Here is a 21,647-nt window from a genome sequence, read left to right as displayed (position 1 = left end):
TACAGACAGATCTTGGCATCTTTCCTCCAAAACTGCTTCTCCTCCTGGCTGCCTTTTCTCAGTGTGAGACCTCACCACCAACCTCCCCCACATCCATGCATACGCTCCAGGCTCCTGGCCCAGAGGCCAGGGGGAGGCGGTGGCCAAAGTGCAGGTGAGCAGACAGGGCAGGAGTCACCACTCAGGGAGACACCCAGAGGCTGTCGCGGATGCGGAGGAGGCAGGCGGTGAGCAGGCCTGGGCTGAGAGAATCAGAGGGGCGGAGCCGCCTGGGGATGGAGAGCCACCATCTCCAAGGCTGTCAGGAGTCCCCCAAGGCAACCGTGGTCAGTTCCCAAGTTTTCCACGTTTTTTGCTAGGGCAGTGGCCACCCCACTTGCCACCAAATATCCTCGGAAGTGGTGGGTGTCCACAGCATTTTGCAGTTATATCTTGCGATGCATTTGACTGAAAAATGCCTATCCCGCTAAACCCTGTACTCCATGAGGGCAAGGAAGGCAGGTTTCAAAACTGTCAAAGATCTGAATCTTCTTAAAAAGGAGTTGTTGGAGTTCCCGTTGTGGCTCGGCGGAAACGAATCTGGCGAGTATCCATGAGGATGCAGGTTCTATCCCTGACCTCACTCAGTGGGTTAAGGATCCAGTGTTGCCCTGAGCTGTGAGGTAGTTTGAAGATGCGGCTTGGATCCCGCGTTGCTGTGGCTGTGACATAGGCTGGCAGCTACAGCTCCAATTGGACCCCTAGCTGGGGACCTTCCATATGCCACAGGTGCAGCCCTGAAAGGAAAAAAATAAAAATAAAAAATAAAATAAAATAAAGATGGCAACTCATTTTTAAAAAAGGAGGTGTCATTGTTCTAAACATCACAGCAATGTTTCTCAGAAGCAGGATTGTTTTTATTTTCCTTTTTGCTATGAATGGAGACCTTTCTCGTAAGCACCAAGTGGCTGATTCCCTGCCTTCACTCCCCAGAATCTCCCAGAACAGACGTAAGACCACATGGCTTTATTGTCCAAACCAGGGCACTTTGCAGAGTGAAAGGGAACCCTGAATCAACAGTCATAAATGCAGACTTGGCCGGGCAAGCCAGGACTTATGGTCACTCCACCCCAACCCAATCCCAGCTGTACCTCTGCCCCTCCCTCCTCCTCCCCACCCCTCTCCCCTGTGGGTTCTGTGGCCTAAACTGCTATGACCACAATGTGGTGGCACTGGGATCAAAACCCAGGCTGACCTCTCCTCTGCTTTTAGCCACTTTGACAAAGAGTCAATTGTGAGCTCTATGAGGTAGATAACTCCCCAAAGTTCTGTAAATTAAGCACTCATATTTAAGGTGGAACTATTCAAAAATGTCCATCCTCTTTGATGGAGAAGGCTGGGTCTGAGTGACCCTAAAATGTGTAAGATGTTGCAAAGGGCCATAGCTCAGGGGGTCCTGAGGGATCAAAGGGTGGCTGGTGAACCAGGAGGAGTTGTTGACCCACCACTCCTGAATCTGATAAAATATGTATTATTTTGGCAGCATGTGGAATTTCCCAGGCCAGGGACCAAACTCCCGCCACAGCAGTGACCAGAGCCACAGCAATGATAATGCTGGCCCTTAACCCATTGAGCCATCAGGGAACTCTCCCTACTTTTTTTTTAAGTTTTTTATGCTTTTGATTTTTTTTTATCTGATAAAATCGTGTTTGTGTGTGTGTGTGTGTGTGTGTGTGTGTGTGTATCTTTTCTAGAGCCATACCTGAGGCATATGGAGATTTCCAGGCTAGGGGTCTAACTGGGGCTGTAGCTGCCAGCCTACACCACAAGCCACAGCAACTTGGGATCTGGGCTGCATCTGCAACCTACACCACAGGTCATGGCAACACCAGATCCTTGACCCACTGAGGGAGGCCAGGGATCAAACCCGCCACCTCATGGTTCCTAGTCGGATTCGTTAACTGCTGAGCTACAATGGGAACTCCTGATCTGATAAAATCTTAATCCCTTAGAAGGGGCACCCCCTTCTCATCTCTCTGTGATCATAAGCCCAAACTCAGGCTCCAAGGTCCCAAGAAAGAGAAAAAAGTCTCCTTAACCCTCCTGTCTGGGTTTCAGGAATTCTGCAACAGACCTGTGTCATCATTGGCTTCCTGATCCAGAAACCCAATCATTACATACTTCCTCTTGCTCGCACCCTCCCCTGGCTTCGCTCAGTGGGTTAAGGATCCAGTGTTGCCACAAGCTGCAGCGTAGGTCACAGAGGCAGCTCGGATCTGGTGTTGTTGTGGATGTGGTATAGGCTGGCAGCTGCAGCTCTGATTCAACCCCTAGATGGGGAACTTCCATTTGCCTCGGGTGTGGCCCTAAAAAGGAAAAAGAAAAAAGATACACCAAGTATCCCTAGGATGCATTCTCTCCTCTCCATCCCTCTTCTTTCCACTTTGATTCAGACCTCATCATCTGTCACCTGGACCATCACATCAGCAATCTCTCCTTCCAGACTCACACCTCCCACCCCCTGCCTTTTTATCGGTTATGCCCGAAGTATGTGGAAGTTCCAGGGCCAGGGAATTCTCACCATAGCAGTGACTTGAGCCACTACAGTGACAACACCAGATCCTTAACCTGCTGTGCCACCCTGGACTTGCTCCCTTTGACACATACCACGCCACCCCACCCCCAACCCCAAGACCATTCTAAAGTGCAGACCAGGCCCTGCCCTATCTGGCCAGAGGCTTCACATTCTCCAGGCTCACATCCTGGATCTGTGGTCATGGACGTCCCACAGTTCAGCACAAATAGCCTCTCTGGGTGTGTCTTCTGTTGCTTCCTCCCTCACATTCTCCCTCTTTTCCAAATGCCACTCAAGTCACACAGACAAACCCAGAGACACCCTGATGGAAGGCAAGGCTCAAGGGTGTTTGGGCCATTCCCTGGGGAGCACTGTCAGGCCAAGAATAAGGAAAACGGGCCAGAGCCATGAAATCTCAGGGGACCCTCGGAACAAGGCACCTGAGTGATATTAGGGTCTCTGCCTGGGGGTGTGGGATGCCTCAGTGCTCTCCTTGCTGAATCTGGATCATGGTTCAGGCTGAGTATCTGTGCGGGGGAGGAGAGAGCCTGACCACAGACTCCCCCTTGCAGAGCAGACGATTAGCAATTAACTGGGAGGAATCTAGGGGGTTAGGTTAATCGGGGGAACAGAGGGAGAGCAGCTAGGGTTCTAGGGACTTTGCCCTTGACCCGAGGGTATAAAGGGGAGGGTCCCAGGTTCCCTCCTGGTCCCTCCCAGCCCTTCCTAGGGCTTCCCTGAGCAGCTGAACAGGAGCTGAAACACAGAACACCAAGGTGAGTCCAGGGTCCCCACATCCTAAACCCATCCCCAACACTTAGGTGGAAACAAGCCCCTCACCTCTGTCCTCACCATGCCTCCGTCCCTGTCCCCTACCACATCTTAGTCCCATCCAAGCCTGGCTCACTCCCCCAGAGTGAAAAGGACTCATGCTCTTCCAGGGCCCGGCATTCAGCTCTGCATACCTGCCCCCAATCCTAATAGCCAGGACCCTTGGAATAATGTTGGGGTGGAGGGAGGAGGTCCTGAAGCAGACTGGGGCACTCCCACCTCAATAGCAGAGAACTCCTGGGGCAGTTCAGGAGGGCCTAAGGCAAGCCGAGGTCTTCCCAGACTTGGGGACAGGGTGAGGGTTCTGCTTAATTAAACCAGTCCTGGTCTGAGCCTCATTCATGGCAAAAAGATCACCAACATTTTTTTATTGCTTGGGGGTGGGAATGGATGGGGAAAGCACTTCACTTGTGAGGGTGAATCTCTTGGCCCCAGGAAGCACTCTGGTGGCACCTGTATCTGTCATTAGGACACTTGTTCCCATTGTCATGTTCCATCTATCTGAGAGCTTATTTCATTGACATGTGTCTCCCCACTAGACACTGAGCTTCATGGGGGCAGAGCTGCATCTGTATTAGCCAGCTGTACCCTGGCGTTGAGCTCAGTGCCTGAGATAGAGTAAATAAATACTTGCTGAATGAATGAATGAACGAACGAATGACTGAATGAACGAATCCCCAAATGTGTGACAACCACCTGAGTGTGCTTTTCTGGGTGTGTATTTGGGATCACACACCATGGGTGTTTGTGCACATGAGTGAATGGGTGTGTGGATGTGGGGGGGAATGGCTGTGTGTGTGTGTTTCTGTGACACAGCAGTTGTCATTCAGTTTGGGCCCCCTGATGTGCAGGGCCCACAGAGTGTACCCAGGATGATGTCCTACGGAGAGAGGCTGGGGGGCCCGGCTATCTCCCCGCTCCCAGTCCGCGGGGGGCACATGATGCGTGGGGCGACCTTTGCCTACGTGCCCAGCCCGCAGGGTGAGTGCTATTCCTACTCTGAGTCCCTGCCTGCCCTTGATTGGTCGCCCACATCCCGGGTGAGGCCTCCTCTCTCCCCCCCACCCCCCCTCCCCCCTCCTCCGAAGTGACACGGGGCCTCAGGAAGTTCGTGACCGGCCTCCCTCCCCAGTCCTGCACAGGATCCCAGGGACCTCAGCCTATGCCTTCCCCAGCCTGGGCCCTGTGGCCCTCACCGAGCACGGCTGCTCCTATGGGGAGGTTCTGGAGCGCCATGACCCGCTGCCCTCCAAGCTGGCCCTGGAGGAGGAACAGAAGCCAGGTGGGCCTGGGTGAGGGGGGAAGGTGGGCCGCCAGTCACTGACTCAGACTTTGGCCACTGTGCTCACTGCTGGCCTGTCTCCAGAGCCAGGGTTGGCCCAGAAGCTGCGCCAGGCTGGCTCAATGCTCCTCAAGGTGCCGCTGATGCTTGCCTTCCTCTACCTCTTTGTCTGCTCCCTGGACGTGCTCAGCTCAGCCTTCCAGCTGGCTGGAGGTAGGGTGGTGGTGGGGGGACCAGGGAAGGGATCTGAAGAGTCTCGGAAAATGCTGCCTCATGTTCCCCAGGAAAGGTGGCTGGCGACATCTTCAAGGACAACGCCATCCTGTCCAACCCAGTAGCAGGGCTGGTGGTGGGGATCCTAGTGACCGTGCTGGTGCAGAGCTCCAGCACCTCCACATCCATCATTGTCAGCATGGTCTCCTCTGGCTGTGAGTTGGCCCACCAGGGCCAGGGAAAGAGGGAGGGGGCTGGGATGGGAAGGGCAGGAGTGGGAACAGGGGGCCAAAGGGCAATGGGCAGCTCTGGCATCTTGCACTCCATCCTCCAAAGCATGGCCTGGAATCTCAGCCAGGAGGAGATATCCCAGGAGCTGGGAAGAATGGCTGATTAGGAACAGAGCCTCAGGAGGGCACACTTTCATGTCACCACACAGTAGCTCATTCCATCCATCAGGGGAACAGAACCAGAGAAACCAAAGCTGCAGGAAGCACATACAGATCTATGACTTATTGCAAGAAATTGGCTTACTTGATTGTGAGGCTGGCTGGGCAAGTCTAAAATCTGTAGTGCAGGTTGTCAGCAAGGGCAAGCTGAGACTCCTGGGCAGAAACTGCTGTTTCAGTGCACAGCTGGAACTTTTTCTTGCCTAAGGAAGCCTCAGTTTTACTCTGAAGGCCTTTAGTCTTATTGGATGAGGCCCACCCAGATTACTGAGGTTGATCTCCTTCCCTAAAGTCAATCAACAGTTGAGGCAAATCACATGTGCACAATTCCTTCCCAGCAACATCTAGATTCGTGTTGGATTGAATTACTGGGCACTAGCTAAGCTGACACATGAGCACACACAAGCACATTTGCATATTATTTGCATATACGACCCATGCCCTCGTGGACACATACCCACGCACACGTTTACACATATGCAGGTGCAGTGTATGTATACTGGCTCACAAGCATGCACACACATAAACACACAGCCGCAGAGGCCAAGGCTGGGCAGAGTCATGGGCCTGGATGTGGGTAGGGGTTCTGGCAGGAGGGGTGGGGCAGGAGGTGGGTAGTCCCTGAACAGTTAGCTAGGAGGCACGCTCTTCTATCAGTGCTGGAGGTGAGCTCTGCCATCCCCATCATCATGGGCTCCAACATCGGCACCTCGGTCACCAACACCATCGTGGCCCTGATGCAGGCGGGGGACAGGACTGACTTCCGGCGGTAAGAGGGTAGAGCGGTGAGGGGCCTGTCCTTGTAGGAGGAGGGTGGTCCCACAGGCCAGGAGCCCCCAGGCTGAGCACATCCTGGCTCTGAGCCTATCCTGCAACACGGCCTCCCTGCCCAGGGCCTTCGCGGGGGCCACCGTGCACGACTGTTTTAACTGGCTCTCAGTTGTGGTCCTGCTGCCCCTGGAAGCTGCCACCGGGTACCTGCACTACGTCACTCGACTTGTGGTAGCCTCCTTCAACATCCGTGGTGGCCGTGACACCCCTGACCTGCTCAAGATCATCACGGAGCCTTTCACTAAGCTCATCATCCAGGTGAAGGCAGGACTGGCATTGGGCGGGGGCTGAGGGACTGGGGAACCTCACCCTCACTCCCTCTACCAACATCTTGCCCACAGCTGGACAAGTCTGTGATTACCAGCATTGCCACGGGGGACGAGTCCCTGAGAAATCACAGCCTGATCAGGATCTGGTGCCATCCGGACTCCATGCAGGTGAGTCTGGCCTCAGTGAGAAAACTCCCTCTTCACACAGCTGACTGCTGACATCACCATCTGTTCAAAAGCTTTATATAGATCTTGGGGATCACTTCACCTGGGGAGGACAAATACGGGGCACTTTTGCAGTACACTGTGCCTATGGCAGATGCTGCTATTACCGAACCAAACTTGGGTCTGCTCGCCCATGTGCAGTAAAGCCAAACTAATGACACCGGGTTTTGATGAATGAAAGTAGAGCAACTTCTGCAGGGCACCAAGCAAGGAGTCCTGGGCAGGTAGTGCTTTAAAGGCCTGAAATCCCTGAAGCCTTTCAAGGAAAGGGTTTTAAAGACAGAGGAAGGGAGAGGTATTGTTGAATGTGTGATCAGCTCATGGACAGTCTTCTGACCGGTTGGTGGTGAGGTAATCAGGAAGCAACATCAAACTTCTGGTTCCAACCTGTCTGGGATCTACGTGCTTGTGGGCAGGACACAGTTAATTTCTTCCCCTTGGTGGGGATTCAGTGTCTGCAAAACAACTCAAAGGACATGGCTCAGAATATTACCTTAGCCCTTGAGGAGGAACTAAAGGTCCTTGACTTTGTTTAATGGCTAAACTATTATTTTGTATTGTTTGACTCTTTTCTGCATTTTCTCACTTCTCTGATTAAGTGTATTCTTTGATTGAAATTTTTCCATGGACAAAAGGCAGGCAGGAATTCCCTTCATGGCTCAGGGGTTAACAAACTCAACTAGGATCCATGAGGATGCGGGCTCAATCCCTGGCCTCGCTCAGTTGGTTAAGAACTGAGGCGTTGCGTGAGCTGTGGTGTAGGTGGCAGACATGGCTCGGATCTGGCATTGCTGTGGCTGTGGTGTAGGCCAGTAAGCTATAGCTCCGATTCAACCCTTAGCCTGGGAACTTCCATATGCTGCAGGTACAGCCCTAAAAAGGGAAAAAAAAAAAAAAAAAAAAAAAAAGGCAGGCGGAGTTCCCTCGTGGTGCAGAGGGTTAAAGGATCAGGCATTGTCACTGTAGCAACTGGGATCACTGCTGTGGCAGAGGTTCAGGTTCTGGCCTGGGAACTTGTACATGCTGTGGGTGTGGCCAGAAAAAAAAGAAGAAAAAGCAGTTACACTGTTACTCCTCCCAGACTCACACTGGCTTCAGGCAGCCATTGCCGATCAATGAGATTTGACATGTCATCGAGTTAGCCCAAAGATCGGTTCTCAAAGTGTGGGCCAGTGGCACAGGTACCACTTGGGAACCTATTAGAGATGCAGAGTATCTGGCCCTTCCCTAGACCCATTAAATCAGGGCTGTTCCACATTGAATTTTAAGAACAAACTCTCTGGTCTCACAGGTAGAGAAATAGGCTCCAAGGGGCTAAGAAACTCTCCGGGACTTGTTCTACTGCCTCAGGGCCCCGAGCACAGGCTTTGCAGTCTAGGGCTCTCTCTTCCCCTGGGTTCCAGGGGGGTCAGTGGCTCAGCTCTGCCGTGTTTGGAGGCTCAGGTAATCGGGGGCGGGGGGGAGAATGCTATAAAGATGCCTGGGAAAGTAGGACCAGATGGAAACTGGCCCAGAAAGACAAGTGGGCCATGGAGACACAGCAGCCACTTGCAGTGACAATGGGCTCCTTCACCCGGAGGCATCACAGACCTATGTCTCCTTGTCCTGCTGCACTCTTCCTGCTGCTCCCTGACTTCTACCACCCGGAATGAGGCTCCATTTGGATCAGTTGGACACTCATGGACTGGCCTTTATGCTAGGCTAACAAGGAAGCCAGCCATTAACTCACTTTCTCACTCAGCCATAAAAAAGGAAAATGCTTCATCCAAACCACAATCCACAGTATTGGCTTCCCCTTGATTATGATGTTTGAGAAGTAACTCAATTTGAAGGAGAGACCAGGAAACCAGAAGCCCAGGGCACAGTAGAGCCTCTCCACTTTTCTACTTGATGTTCTGGGACTTTAGCCCAGTGTGAACAGAGAGCATCATTTCATCCAGCCCTGCGAGGTTCCTTTGCATCTCAGTGGCACATGGCTCCAGCTCAGTCCTTCTGAGCGTTCAAGGCAGTGGGACATCAAAAAGCCCATGCAGGCAGCTTTCATGCTGTCTCTGTGACCCCTCTAACACAGCTCCCCCTTCTCATGAGCTCTCTGGGCTCCCCCCGAGCTCTCTGAATCAGCAGAATGCTGTTTCAGAGCAAAACCTGAAAGAGCAAAGTGACGCGCTTTCATCTTCACAGAAAGCAAGTTGTGGAGGGAGCTCCTGGGCCATGGGGATCCTCGTTTCCTACGAAACCCCTGCTGCCCACCTGCAGCTGCATTCAGGCCGCCTCCCCCCACAGGAAGCACCAGCAAATAGCTGTGGCTCTCACCAGATGGAATCCTCAGTGATGCCAGTGAGATGGACGCGGGGCTCCCACCTTCCATGGGAGGAACCTGAGGCCCAGTGACCAGAAATAACCCGCCTGGCCAGGGCTGTTTCTCCACTGCTACCACTTGCCTGAGCACTGGTTTTTCATCCCAGCTCTCCCAGGAAACCTTTCCTCGAGAGCAGGCTCCAGATTGGATTTCCTTGGCTTGGAGAGGAGCTGAGGGTGGGATATGAGCTCCCTGCCCTGGCCCTCTCTCTGGGACAATCCCCCTGGAAAAGTGGCTCATGCAGCCACATGCATTGGCATCTCCTCCGGCACTGAAGACTCGAATTTTCTTTGGCCACTGAGTCTCCCTCTGGCCCCTTCCAACCTGCTCTCCTTGCCTCCAGCCTTCACCAAGCTGGGCCCAACTTCACCCAAACCAGAGTCCGGGGCACTTATGTGATTGGGAAGCTGAAGTTTTCCAGATGGTGAAAGAAAAACCAGAGATGGTGTTAGTGCTCCAACAATTCCTGATGCTCTGGGGTCCTGACACTGTCCTGGGAATTACCTTTTTGTGTGGTCACCCTGTGAATTGTCAACTCCACCTACCTGGCTGATGAGACTCATGCGATGCCAACTGCGCTGAGAAGGCAGATCCCACCTGCCAGTTTTAAACAACCTGTTTCCTGGGCCAGGGATTGAACCTTGGCCACAGCAGTGGCAACGCTGGATCCTTACCCCACTAGGATACCAGGGAACTCCTAAACAACCTTCTTTTGAGGACTATCACCCCATTTTACAGATGAGGAAACAGAGGCTTAGGTAGGCTTGTCCAAGTCTATACTAATTAAGGTAGGACAAAAATTCTGGTGGCATCTGGAGCCCACACTCCTGAGTCTCCATCTCTGATGTGTCCATTTCCCATATCAGGTGTGACTGCCACCAGGTGACCACAGCCACTTGGAGACAGACTCTCCAGGGGTGGTAGGTGTGGCTGTAAAAAGTTCTCCTCTTCACCAGCAGATGGCGCTGCTAGCATGGTGCTTGTTCTCTGCTCCCAGAAAAACAAAAGACCAGAGAACACCCCTTCTGGAGGGGAAGACTGCTGAGCATGCCCATATCCTGCCCGTTCTCCCGGAGAAGGATTCTTGGGGCCCACATTCCTCTGTGAGCTTAATCATCATCTTCAGTTCCCAGAAGTGCCTCCTTAATTTGGGTTGTCTCTACAGGCACATAAATCCCAAACTCTCTCTTCCCAGATTCCTCACAACTAGGCCCTGGAGAGAAGCAGGCAGCCTTATGGCCCTCATAGTGCAGAAGAGGAAATTGAGGTCCAGATAGGTTACATGTTTGGTCCCGTGTCACGCAGCTGGAGGGGCTCAGCTGGAGTTTGAGCCCAGGGCTGACTGAGGCCCCTTAAGTCTGCTCTTCCAACAGAGTTCACCACCTCCTCCACATGCCCCCACCTACCCCCAGGCTCAGGAGGGATGGGCACATCCTGAGGGTGTGCCCCAGACCCTGGGCCTGCCAGCTCTTTATCTAGGCTAGAGCTCCTACCTTCTCCCTCTGCCTGGTAGGGAAGCTCCAGGGCCTACTCCCTCCCCTCCATCCTGTCCACCCACCCTGGCAACACAGTTGGCCTCCTCCCTGCCCCTCCACTGTTTCTACATCCCCCTCCCTTGCACTTTAGGGTCTCTAGAGTCCCCACTGTGAGCTCATCCAGGGCCCCACAAGCCCAGAAGGAAGGTCAAGGTTCCACAACCCAAAAGTTCTAGCCCTCAGCCTTGCCATGCCCTGTCACTGCCAGCCCAGTGGAGCTCCTCTCCTCCTCCTCCAGCCTCACCAGGTGCCACAAACCCCTCCCTCAAGACACCCCCTGGGCCCAGCTCAGGGCAGTTTATCTCCACCAAGCTCCCCACCCCAGGGCAGGACCAGGAGCTTCAAGCATGGCTGCAAGAGCCATTGATCCTGACCTAGGAAGCCAGCTATACACACACTCCGTGTGATGCTACCACATGATGCTAGAGGGGCCCAAGGAGGGAAGGGGTCTAATCCTTATTTGAGGGACAATTTACTGAAGGCTTGTCACGATCTAAGCCCTGTGGTGAGTGCCTCACACATATTTTCTCCTATAAACTCTGTTTTTTTCCTCTCTCTTGCTTTTTTTTTTTTTTTTTTTTCTTTTTTTAGGGCCACACCTGCAGCATATGGAAGTTCCCAGGCTAGGGGGTCAAATCAGAGCTGCAGCTGCTGGCCTACTCTACAGCCTCAACAACACAGGATCTGCATTGTTTCTTTAGGCACTTCTGGATCCTTAATCCACTGAGTGAGGCCAGGGATCAAACCCGCATCCTCATGGATACCGGTAGAATTCTTAACCCACTGAGTCACAACGTGAACTCCTTCCTGTAACCTTTGTTAGTAGCTCTTTTTATATCCTTCTTTGGATAAAACAGGCTCAGCCAGGTGGCATGACCTATCCAAAGTAGAGGGATAAGCAGCAAGTTTTGATCTCAGATCTGCCCTATAGCAAACACCTGGCTCTCCCCCAGTTATCATTTTCCCACTCGTCTTTTCCAATCAAGCCCATCAGAGGCTATTTTCCCCTGGTGTCTCAACCTGCAATTCTAGCCCAGGCTTGAGGGCACCCCAAAGCCCTGTATGGCCACCTGGGTGCACGGATCAGCACGCTGCCCTGCTCAAGGGAGTACATGCCACTGAAACAAACCCCAGTATCAGCAGGCACCATAAATAGTTCTTATCTCTATTATCTATTTTTTAAATAACATAAATTACTTCTTTTTGTTTGTTTTGGCCGCACCCACAGCATGTAGAAGTTCCCAGGCCAGGAATCAAATCCAAGCCACAGGAGTTCCTGTCGTGGCTCAGTGGAAATGGATCTGACTAGTATGCTTGAGGGCAGAGGTTCGATCCTTGGCCTTGCTCAGTGAGCTAAGGATCCGATGTTGCTCTGAGCCATGGTGTAGGTCACAGACGCAGCTTGGATCTGGAGTTGCTGTGGCTGTGGGGTAGGCTAGTAGCTACAGCTCCAATTTGACCCCTAGGCTGGGAACCGCCATATGCCACAGTTCGGATCTAAAAAAATAGACAAAAACAGAAAACCAGAACCACAGTGGTGACAAGGCCTGATCCTTAACCCACTGAGTCACAAGGGAACTACAAAATGAATAAAATGTAAAGGAGCTATAAATCCAAGTGCAGTACCCACCTGAGCCCCTGCCCTCAGCACACAGGGAGGTCAGAGGGCTGTGGGCTGCAGACTTCCCAGGGGAATGGGACCAGGGCCCACATCAGCTCCCAGAGGAGGCAGAGTGTGGTAACTCAGAGAAGCTGTGGCTCTCGCATTTTGTCTGGGACCTGAGGAGCAACTGCCCCTTTCTAGGGCTTAATTCCTCCTTTGTGAGATGCTTTCTCCCCAAAAAGCCCAGCCTGCTTTCTCCTTCCACTGCTGGGATCCTGGCGGGACCCTGGGAGAATAGTAAGGAACCCCAGTTTGTATTTTTAGTTATTTTTAAATTTAATTTTTTTTTCTTCAGTTTTTGGCTGCCCCACAGCATATGGAGCTCCCAGGCCAGGGATCAAATCCAAGCTGAAGTCTCAACCTAAGCCAGAGCTGCAGCAACGCCAGATCCTTAACCCACTGTGCTGGGCCAGGGATCAAACCTGCATCCCAGTGCTCCCAAGAAGCTGGCTGTCCCATTGCACCACAGAAGCAACTCCCCAAATTGCATTTTTAAAAATGACTCCTTAGAGTTCCTGTTGTGGCTTAGTGGAAACGAATCTGACTAATATCCATGAGGATGCAGGTTCAGTCCTTGGCCTCGCTCAGAGGGTTAAGGATCTGGCATTGCCATGAGCTGTGGTGTAGGCCGGTGGGTACAGCTCCGATTCACCCCCTAGCCTGCGAACTTCATATGCTGTGAGTCCACCCCTAAAAAGACAAACAAACAAATAAAACCCCCACAACTCCTTAAGCCAAGAAGGCTACACATGAGTGGTCCCCAGGCCAGACTGGCCTTCACGGACTTGTAAAGTATGTCGTGGTTGCCAACATTTACAATTGGGAGATTTTATCCAAACCTTCAGGGTTGTGGTTTCTCTTGCAGCACTGGGCCCTTCAGCCATGCTGGGCTGCATCCCTGGCCTGGTGCTGAGTAGCTGCTGCCACTCTAGGCCCTGCACACTCCCCACCACCTCCACACACAGCCTGAGCCCCACACCCTCTGAATTAAGGGGCCTCCCCAGGAATCCCCACGTCTTTACTGACAGTAGGGGGAGGAGGGAAGAGATGTGGGGCTTGGGCCCTCGGCCCCATCCCCTCTAGATAAGGAACTGAAGAGAGGAAAGTGAAACTTAGGTTAGGTGCCTCAGGGGAGAGGATGGGCCAAGGATGCTAAAGGGGGTGAGGGGATCACCAAGGCAGGGATTGTAATAAAGATAGGGAGAGTGTTCAGAAGAAGCAGGCCATGGTCAACAGCATCCCATGCCAAGGAAGGATGAAAGAAAACATGCACAAGAAGCCACCTGATTAAGAGGCCCCTGCAGGCCCAGGGAGAGCCAGATCAGTGGGTTGATGGGGGAGAATATTCTATTCTTTTTTTTTTTTTTTTTGGTCTTTTTGTCTTAGCTATTTCTTGGGCCGCTCCCGCGGCATATGGAGGTTCCCAGGCTAGGGGTCAAATCTGAGATGTAGCCACCAGCCTACACCAGAGCCACAGCAACTCGGGATCCGAGCCGTGTCTGCAACCTACACCATAGCTCACAGCAACGCTGGATCCCTAACCCACTGAGCAAGGCCAGGGATCAAACCCGCAACATCATGGTTCCTAGTCAGATTCGTTAACTACTGAGCCATGACGGGAACTCCGGGGGAGAATATTCTAAGCATCGACTAAAGCCAAATTCTCCTGTGGCAGATATTTTCACCCCCATTTCTTCAGTGGAGGAAAGAGACTTGGAGAGGACAGGTAAACCATCCAAGGGCATGTAGTCAAGAGGGTCACCCGGGAGTTCCCTGGTGGCTCAGTGGGTTAAGGATCTGGCATTGTCACTGCTGTGGCTTGAGTCACTGCTATGGGGCAGGTTCAATCCCTGACCAGGGAACTTCTGTATGCCATTGGCATGGCCAAAAACAGAGAGGATCACCCGTATCTCCTCCACCCCCATCTCTCCCTTACCCCCATCTTAGCCCCAACCCCAGGCTGCATTTTCCTGAATTCTTTGTCACTCTCCTCTTAATCTAGGCTCCCACCCCCGTGCCCAGGGCACAGGCCAACACCAGCTGGATGCTCGGAAATGCTACCATGGAGAAATGTGAGTGCCTACAGCATGGGAGATGTCCAGCATGGCAGGGCAGAGCCTGGCAGAGGCAGGGCCATCTCCCGCCTGGCCACTGCTGCTTCCAGCCCCAGAAGGACAGATGCCAACCAGCCCAGCTCCTGGGCCTGGGTCAGGCTCTGCTGTAGAGGTTGAAGGAGCCTGAGGTGGGGTCTTTGGCTCTGAGACCAAGAGGGTGGCAAGGGTGGGGGATTGGTTGCCAGAGGGAAGGTCAGCTCTCGACAGCTTGACAGCCACCTCCACCCATCCACAGGCAACCACATCTTCGTGGACACAGGGCTGCCTGACCTGGCCGTGGGGCTCATCCTGCTGGCTGGCTCCCTGGTACTCCTCTGCACCTGCCTCATCCTCCTCGTCAAGATGCTCAACTCTCTGCTCAAGGGCCAGGTGGCCAAGGTCATTCAGAAGGTTATCAACACCGGTGAGCCCCAAGCAGTGGGTGGGTAGGCCCCAGGAGAGGCCCTTCTGGATCTTGCTAAGTCCTGCCATTGATTTGCTGTGCAATCTGTGGGTAAAGCCCTACCATCTCTGAGGCTCAGTTTCTCCATGTGAACAAAGATGTTCTCCAGTGATTTCTTTGTCTTTTTAGGGTTGCACCTGAGGCATATGGAGGTTCCCAGGCTAGGTGTCAAATCTGAGCTGCAGCTGCCAGTCTACACTACAGCCATAGCAACACCAGATCCTTGACGCACTGAGTGAAGCCAGGGATGGAACCCACATCCTCATAGATACTAGTTGGGTTCATTTCCACTGTGCCACAATGGGAACTCCTGGGCCCAGTCATTTCTGAGGCTCCTAAGGCTTACAGCTGGGGACCTGTGGCCATGTCCAGCTGTGGTTCTATTCTAGCAGGTGGTTCTAAGGAGATTCTCAGAGGCCAGTGTTTGATCCAATTAACTAATAGTTATTAAGCCCCTACCGTGTGCCAAGCATGGTGTGGTGCCAGGGGATACAGAAGTGAGCCACACAGAGATGGCTGCTGCCCTCAGGGGGTTCACAGCCCAGAGGAGGAGATGGGCAATAAAAAAAAGGTTGAGGGGGGATAAATTCAGATAAAGAGAGCAGTAACTACTAAGGAGAAAGCAAAAGTGGCAAATAGAGTATGGAAGCGGCTGCTTTCGATGGGTGGTCAGTGGCCTCTGTGCAGAGGTGACATTTGAGCAGAGACCTAAATGCAGGCAGTCGGGTGGCTGAAAAGCTTTTCAGGTGGAGGGAACAGTACTTGCAAAGGCTCAGAGGCAGGACTCAGCTGAGCAGGCTTGTGGCACAGAAAGGTGGCCAGCAGTGCGGCAGGAGCTCTGTGAGCAACTCAGGGCGAGGTCAGCGAGCTAACAGGGATGGAGCAGGTCAGGGCCCTGCAGGCTGTGCTCAGAACTCAGACTTTAGCCAGGGTAATGGGGGGGCCTGGGGGTTCAGGCAGGGGGGTGACCCCCATCTGACTTTCATTTTAAGCCTCATTTTGAGCTCTTGGGACAGGCCTTGTGACAAAAGCTGGAATGGGGGCATCCATGGGTCTGTGGGAGGTCAGAGGAGGCAAAAGCAAAGCTGGGGTCAGGGAGTGCTTTCTAACAGCAGCAATACTCAGGCTGAGTCGTGAGGACAAATATACTTAGGAGAAGGATGTCCTGGGCAGAGGGAACAGCCTCAGCAATCCGGCGATAGGACCAGGTGAGACAGGCTTTTAATCCAAGATCAAAGAGAACCAGGAGAAGCCACCACAGCTCAGCAGGGGACTGACAAGCTCCCATTTGGAAGCTGGCATCTAATACCTCCTCCCCAAGGACCCACTGACGCTCCTGGGATGGTTTTCCTCACAGACTTCCCTGCCCCCTTCACCTGGGCCACAGGCTACTTTGCCATGGTGGTGGGCGCCGGCATGACTTTCGTCGTCCAGAGCAGTTCTGTGTTCACCTCGGCCATCACCCCACTCATTGGTGAGTCCCCAAGTTAAGGAGGCAGCGTCGCGTGGGGTGGGCGGAGCAGAGCTGGCAGGGAGAAGGCAGGAGGAGGGAGCTGGAGAGACCAAATCCTCCCCTCTGCCCCCAGGCCTAGGTGTAATCAGCATCGAACGCGCCTACCCGCTCACACTGGGCTCCAACATCGGCACCACCACCACAGCCATCCTGGCGGCACTGGCCAGCCCCCGGGAGAAGCTGTCCAGTGCTTTCCAGGTGCGACTGGGAGAGGAACCCTGCCAGAGACAGGACAGGGCTGGGACGGGCACCTGGAACCTGATCTAGCATAGGACAATGGGTATCAGTTTTTGACTCCCTACTAGGAGCCACCTGATAGGCCAGATCTTAGAAACCATGGGCAAAGTATACCTAGTGCCCCCTCAAAACCCTAGTGTCTAACGAGGAGACATTACTGAAAATCATGCCAATGGATGAACAAGAGCCAGTGGGATTTGCACTCTGAGGAAGGGGTGCTGTAAGAGGGCACCCAGTTTGGGGGGATCAAAAATTGGGGGGCAGGAGTTCCCGCTGTGGTGCAACAGGATCGGCAGCATCTCTGCAGCACCAGGATGCAGGCCCGGCTCAGTGGATTAAAGGATCCAGTGTTGCTGCAACTTCAGTGTAGGTCGCAGCTGCGGCTCAGATTTGATCCTGCCTGGGAACTCCATATGCCATGGGACTGCCAAAAAAGAAAAAGAATTGGGGGCAGACAGCAAACGGGTTGCTGTTCTAGGAGCAAAGGAATATCTGATAAGCCAGGGCACTGACCACTCAGGGAGTCGGAGCTTCTGAACCAGAAACCAGTATGACTCTTTCAGCTGCTGGATCTGGGCAGGATCTGCTAGGGAATTCCTGAGAGGGGTCACTGGGGAAATGTGGAGAGTTCAGGGCAGCGGTTTTTTATCTACTAGTCTAGAAATGTTTCAATATTTTACTGGGGCCAGGCCAGCCCCCAAGTGCTGACTTTCTGCACCTACACTAGGTGAGGCCCCTGTTTTCGATCCTGACTCAGAAACAGAGCCTGGTGCTCACCTCAGCTCCTCTGCCCTCTTCCCTGTAGATCGCCCTCTGCCATTTCTTCTTCAACATCTCGGGCATCCTGCTGTGGTACCCAGTGCCCTGCATGCGCCTGCCCATCCGCATGGCCAAGGCGCTGGGGAAACGTACCGCCAAATACCGCTGGTTCGCCGTCCTCTATCTCCTCCTGTGCTTCCTGCTGCTGCCCTCGCTGGTGTTTGGCATCTCCATGGCAGGCTGGCAGGCCATGGTAGGTGTGGGCGCACCCTTCGGAGCCCTGCTGGCCTTTGTGGTACTTGTCAACATGCTGCAGAGCCGCAGCCCAGGGCACCTGCCCAAGTGGCTACAGACTTGGGACTTCCTGCCTCGGTGGATGCACTCCCTGCAGCCCCTGGACCGCCTCATCGCCCGTGCCACCTTGTGCTGTGCCAGGCCCGAGCCCCGCTCACCCCCATTGCCTACCAGAGTCTTCCTGGAGGAGCTGCCCCCTGCCACACCCTCCCCTCGCCTCGCAATGCCTGCTCATCTCAATGCCACCCGTCTCTAGGCTCTAGCCCAGACTGGGAAGGGCCTGTGCCTGGTGCCCTGGGTGGAAGGGCAGCAGGGTGTGTCTGTGAGCTCTGGGCATGTGCCTGTCCTTGTGCAGGTCCTGGGAGGTTTGGGCTTGTGTGACTGAGAGTCAGTGCGCGTGTACATGTGGGCATGTTGGGGTGAGCCTGTGTGTCAGCCTGCCCATATGCACCCCCAGAGGGGCTGCTGTGTGCTAGCTGCAGGGTACCTGGGTATGATTTTGAGTACTTTGCACATGCATTTGGAGGCCTGCGCTTGTGTCCTGTGTACGCACAACTCTGACTGGGCTGGGTGGGAGTAAGCATGAGTCTGAGGATGTGACCAGCACCTGTTTGCTCATGCATAGATATGGGTGCCTGAGTCACTGCCTAAATTCTCACCCCCTCCCTGCCAGCTTCCTTCCTCTATTAAGCTATTTTCCTCACCTTTACCCCAGGTTTTCTGCATCACTGCTACAACCCCCTTCCCCTTCCCTGATTAAAAAAAAAAAAAAAAAAAAAAAACTAAAAGAGGGAGTTCCCTGGTGGCCTAGTAGTTAAGGATTCTGTTGTCACTGCTGAGGCTCCAGTTTGATCCCTGGCCTAAGGAACTTCCACATTTGTTGGGTTCGGCCAAAATACGCCCCCCTCACAAACTCTCACTGTGCACTTAGAAGTCTTTGATTTCCAGGAGTTCCCGTCGTGGCGCAGTGGTTAACGAATCCGACTAGGAACCATGAGGTTGCGGGTTCGGTCCCTGCCCTTGCTCAGTGGGTTAACGATCCGGCGTTGCCATGAGCTGTGGTGTAGGTTGCAGACGCGGCTCGGATCCCGCGTTGCTGTGGCTCTGGCGTAGGCCGGTGGCTACAGCTCCGATTCGACCCCTAGCCTGGGAACCTCCATATGCCGTGGGAGCGGCCCAAAGAAATAGCAACAACAACAACAACAAAAAAGACAAAAAGACCAAAAAAAAAAAAAAAAAAAAAAAGAAGTCTTTGATTTCCATCTGGGGGAAGGAGAGATAATGGTTTGGGGTTCAGCAGCACTATCTCCCCTTCCAAAGATAGTCTGCCACGTCCTGGAGGAGCCAGCCTGTAAGCTCATCCCAGCAATCGTCCTGGCCCTGCCTAATGAGTCCAGTCCACAATTCAAACTCCCAGGAAGCCCCCAACAGGGCCAAGCATAAGGAAGGCTCTCTGCATCTCCATTCCTCAACCCCACCTAGCTGCCCTCCTCCAGTCTCTATCTGCCTTTGCACTCACCCACATCATTGTCTCTCTGCCTCCTTCTGGGATAAAATCAGTTCTCCAGAAAACAAGTGACAGGTGAGGGCTTGTCAGGGCCACTGGGGGAAGGGACAGGGAGGTGGAGATGGGCAAGAGAGGCCATGCTCTGGGTCTCGGTGGAGCAGAGACCAGCTACTCACGCTCCCACCTTGATCCTCTACCTTTGGGCAATAAACCAGGCCTCATTTAAACCCACTCAAGTTTTCCAATTCCTCCTCCTCCTTTATAGAGCCCCCTGAGCTGAGGCCTGCAGGGGGAGGGTCAAGGACTAGGGGGTGCTAAACTTCCTCCCTCTTGTCTAGGGACATCTCTGGAGCCTTTGGCCCCCAAGGGAGCAGGAAGGCTGTAGGGCCCCAGATTCAGCTCTGATGTTCTGGAGTGTGTGCCTCCCTCTTCCCCACCTCCAGCCCCTTTGAATTATGTGGGGAGAGATGCAAGGGCTTTGGAGCCCCAAAGCTGCTCTCCAAGCTACTAGGCCCACTCTGCCACCCACTCATAACTCTTGCTAGTTCTTCCTCTAGTCACCTGGAGAGGGTGAGAAGTATGAGGGCCTCCAGCCTGGGCAGTGGTGTGTGTGTGTGTGTGGGGACTTCCTTCACGGTTCGTCCTGCACAGACTTGTGTAAAATTTTGTAAGAAAGGATGCCCAAGACTGAACTAGAGGATTTGAGAAGGCCGCCCCTTCCTCAGCTTGGGTGTCCCTAGTACCCCGGGAAGGTGCCAAGGCCCTTGGACTCTGGCCTAAGGAGTTAGGCCAGGGGCAGGGCACTCGTGGCAGGGCCTGGTGTAGGGCTCAGGAGACTGGGAAGAGTGAACTTCCAACTTCACCAGGTAATCCTTCTACAAGGATCTTCTGATAAACTGGTTTCCTCATCTGCAACCCCACGCCCACCCCGCCACTCGCTCGCAATCGGAGGACTGGTCTGCCACGCCCAGATCAGACTTTATTTGGGGGCTGGTTGGCAGTCTTGCTAGGTGCCCTGAGAGCGCAGCCCATGGATCAGCTCGTGCATGGTCTTGTTGAGAATGCCTCCGTGCACGCCACGCCGGCCCATAAGCACTAGGAGCGCGCGCGGCGTGTGGCCCACGCAGACCGCGCGCCCGTCCAACCCTTTGGTGCGTGCGTCCAGCACGCAGTCGCCCTCAGCCAGCAGGTGGTCGCGGATGACGCAGCATCGGCGGCCCGCTACGCTCAGGCCCGCCTGCAGGAAGGTGCGCCGATCTGGCCCTATGAGCACACCCACCTCCTGCGGTGAGATGGCTGCCAGCAGGCCCCCGGGCCGCGATGCCCACACGCAGCGATTGTCCGAGTGGCCCACGATGGCCACGTCGTCGATGCGCTGGTCCCGCAGCACTGCACTAATGTAGCCTTTCCAGTCGCCCATTCCGGCTCAGAGTGCGCCGTGGACTTTCGCGGGTTGTCCTCCCGGACTGCTCCGCTACTATGACGTATTGAGGGGCGGGGTTGTGACGTTGACATAAAGGCGATGGAGAATGGGGTGGGGGGTGGGGTGGCGTTGGTATCCTATGTCCGATGACGTTCTAAAGTTAGCCCGAAGGAGCGAATCGTTTAAAAAAAAATCCTCAAAAATAAAAATTAAATGGCCCATCGAGCACAGCACACAAGTTTAAGAACAAAAAGAACAGGGCCATGTCTGAACAGCCGGACCTCTAGGCCTGGTAAACTTTCAGCCCCCAGAACGTGTTTCCTAAACATGAGGAGCCTTAGAATCTCCTGGAAAGCTGTCAGATTGCTAGGCTCCCGACTCAAGAGTTTCTTATTCTGCAGTGTGAGATGTAGCAGATATTATGCATTTCCAACAAGTTCCCTGGAGATGCTGCTGCCCGTCCAGGAACCGTACTTTGAGACCCACTGCCCTAATGGTCTTCCACGATGTCAGCCTTAAGGGTCCATGCAACCTTTTTTTTTTTTTTTTTTCTTTCTGCTTTTTAGGGCCGCACCCACAACATACGGAGATTCCCAGGGGTTGAATTGGAGCTACAGCTGCCGGCCTATGCCACAGCCACAGCAACACCAGATCCAAGCTGCCTCAGGGACCACCCCACAGCTCACAGCAACGCTGGATCCTTAACCCACTAAACAAGGCTAGGGATCAAACCTGCGTCTTCATGGATACTAGTCAGATTCTTTTCAGCTGAACCACGACGGGAATTCCCCACACAACTCTTTTAATGTTAAGTACTTCCAACCACGGTTCTCAACCTCTCCACAAATAGAATCATCTGGGGAGTGTTTTTAAAATACTGTTACCCTCCTAGCCCCATCCCTGGAGATACTGATTTAATTGATTTGAAGTGGCTGTTGGTCATAGGTTCAAAAAGCTCCCCAAGGTGATTTTGATGTACAGTGGAGATTGAGAACTCCTGTTGGACAAACTTAAAATATGAGTTTCAGACAAAGACTAGTATAAGGAGTCACCCTGCATAGGGCTTGGTACACAGTGCGGCTCAGCAAACGTCAGCTGGACATGAATCTAAATCTTGTATAAGATGTCAAAAGATTCCATGTTCTCT

General features: G+C 53.5%; 2 protein-coding genes across 10 annotated transcripts; one reads left to right on the top strand and one right to left on the bottom strand.

The window, feature by feature from the left end:
* The first annotated feature begins 3,262 nt into the window (after positions 1 to 3,262).
* On the top strand, positions 3,263 to 18,358 carry SLC34A1 (solute carrier family 34 member 1). Of its 9 annotated transcripts, NM_001044623.1 has the most exon segments (13): positions 3,271 to 3,330; positions 4,237 to 4,366; positions 4,518 to 4,667; positions 4,752 to 4,880; positions 4,952 to 5,095; positions 5,987 to 6,098; positions 6,223 to 6,418; positions 6,502 to 6,597; positions 14,214 to 14,283; positions 14,561 to 14,728; positions 16,125 to 16,241; positions 16,354 to 16,478; positions 17,323 to 18,326. In NM_001044623.1, coding segments are annotated over 12 exon segments (1,920 nt in total). In that variant the 5' UTR covers positions 3,271 to 3,330; positions 4,237 to 4,257; the 3' UTR covers positions 17,827 to 18,326.
* Positions 18,359 to 20,036: 1,678 nt separating this feature from the next.
* Positions 20,037 to 20,497, bottom strand: PFN3 (profilin 3). Its single transcript, XM_013992193.3, has one exon. It carries the CDS (start codon positions 20,495 to 20,497, stop codon positions 20,084 to 20,086), a length of 414 nt encoding a protein of 137 aa, XP_013847647.1. The 3' UTR covers positions 20,037 to 20,083.
* Positions 20,498 to 21,647: the final 1,150 nt, after the last annotated feature.

The sequence above is a fragment of the Sus scrofa genome, chromosome 2 (assembly GCF_054392235.1).
Source record: "Sus scrofa isolate SSC_HxYL_T2T_F1_AM1 chromosome 2, Sscrofa_HxYL_maternal_Yorkshire_Landrace_v2.0, whole genome shotgun sequence".
NCBI classification, from domain to species: domain Eukaryota; kingdom Metazoa; phylum Chordata; class Mammalia; order Artiodactyla; family Suidae; genus Sus; species Sus scrofa.
This window is presented reverse-complemented; position numbering and strand designations above follow the sequence as displayed.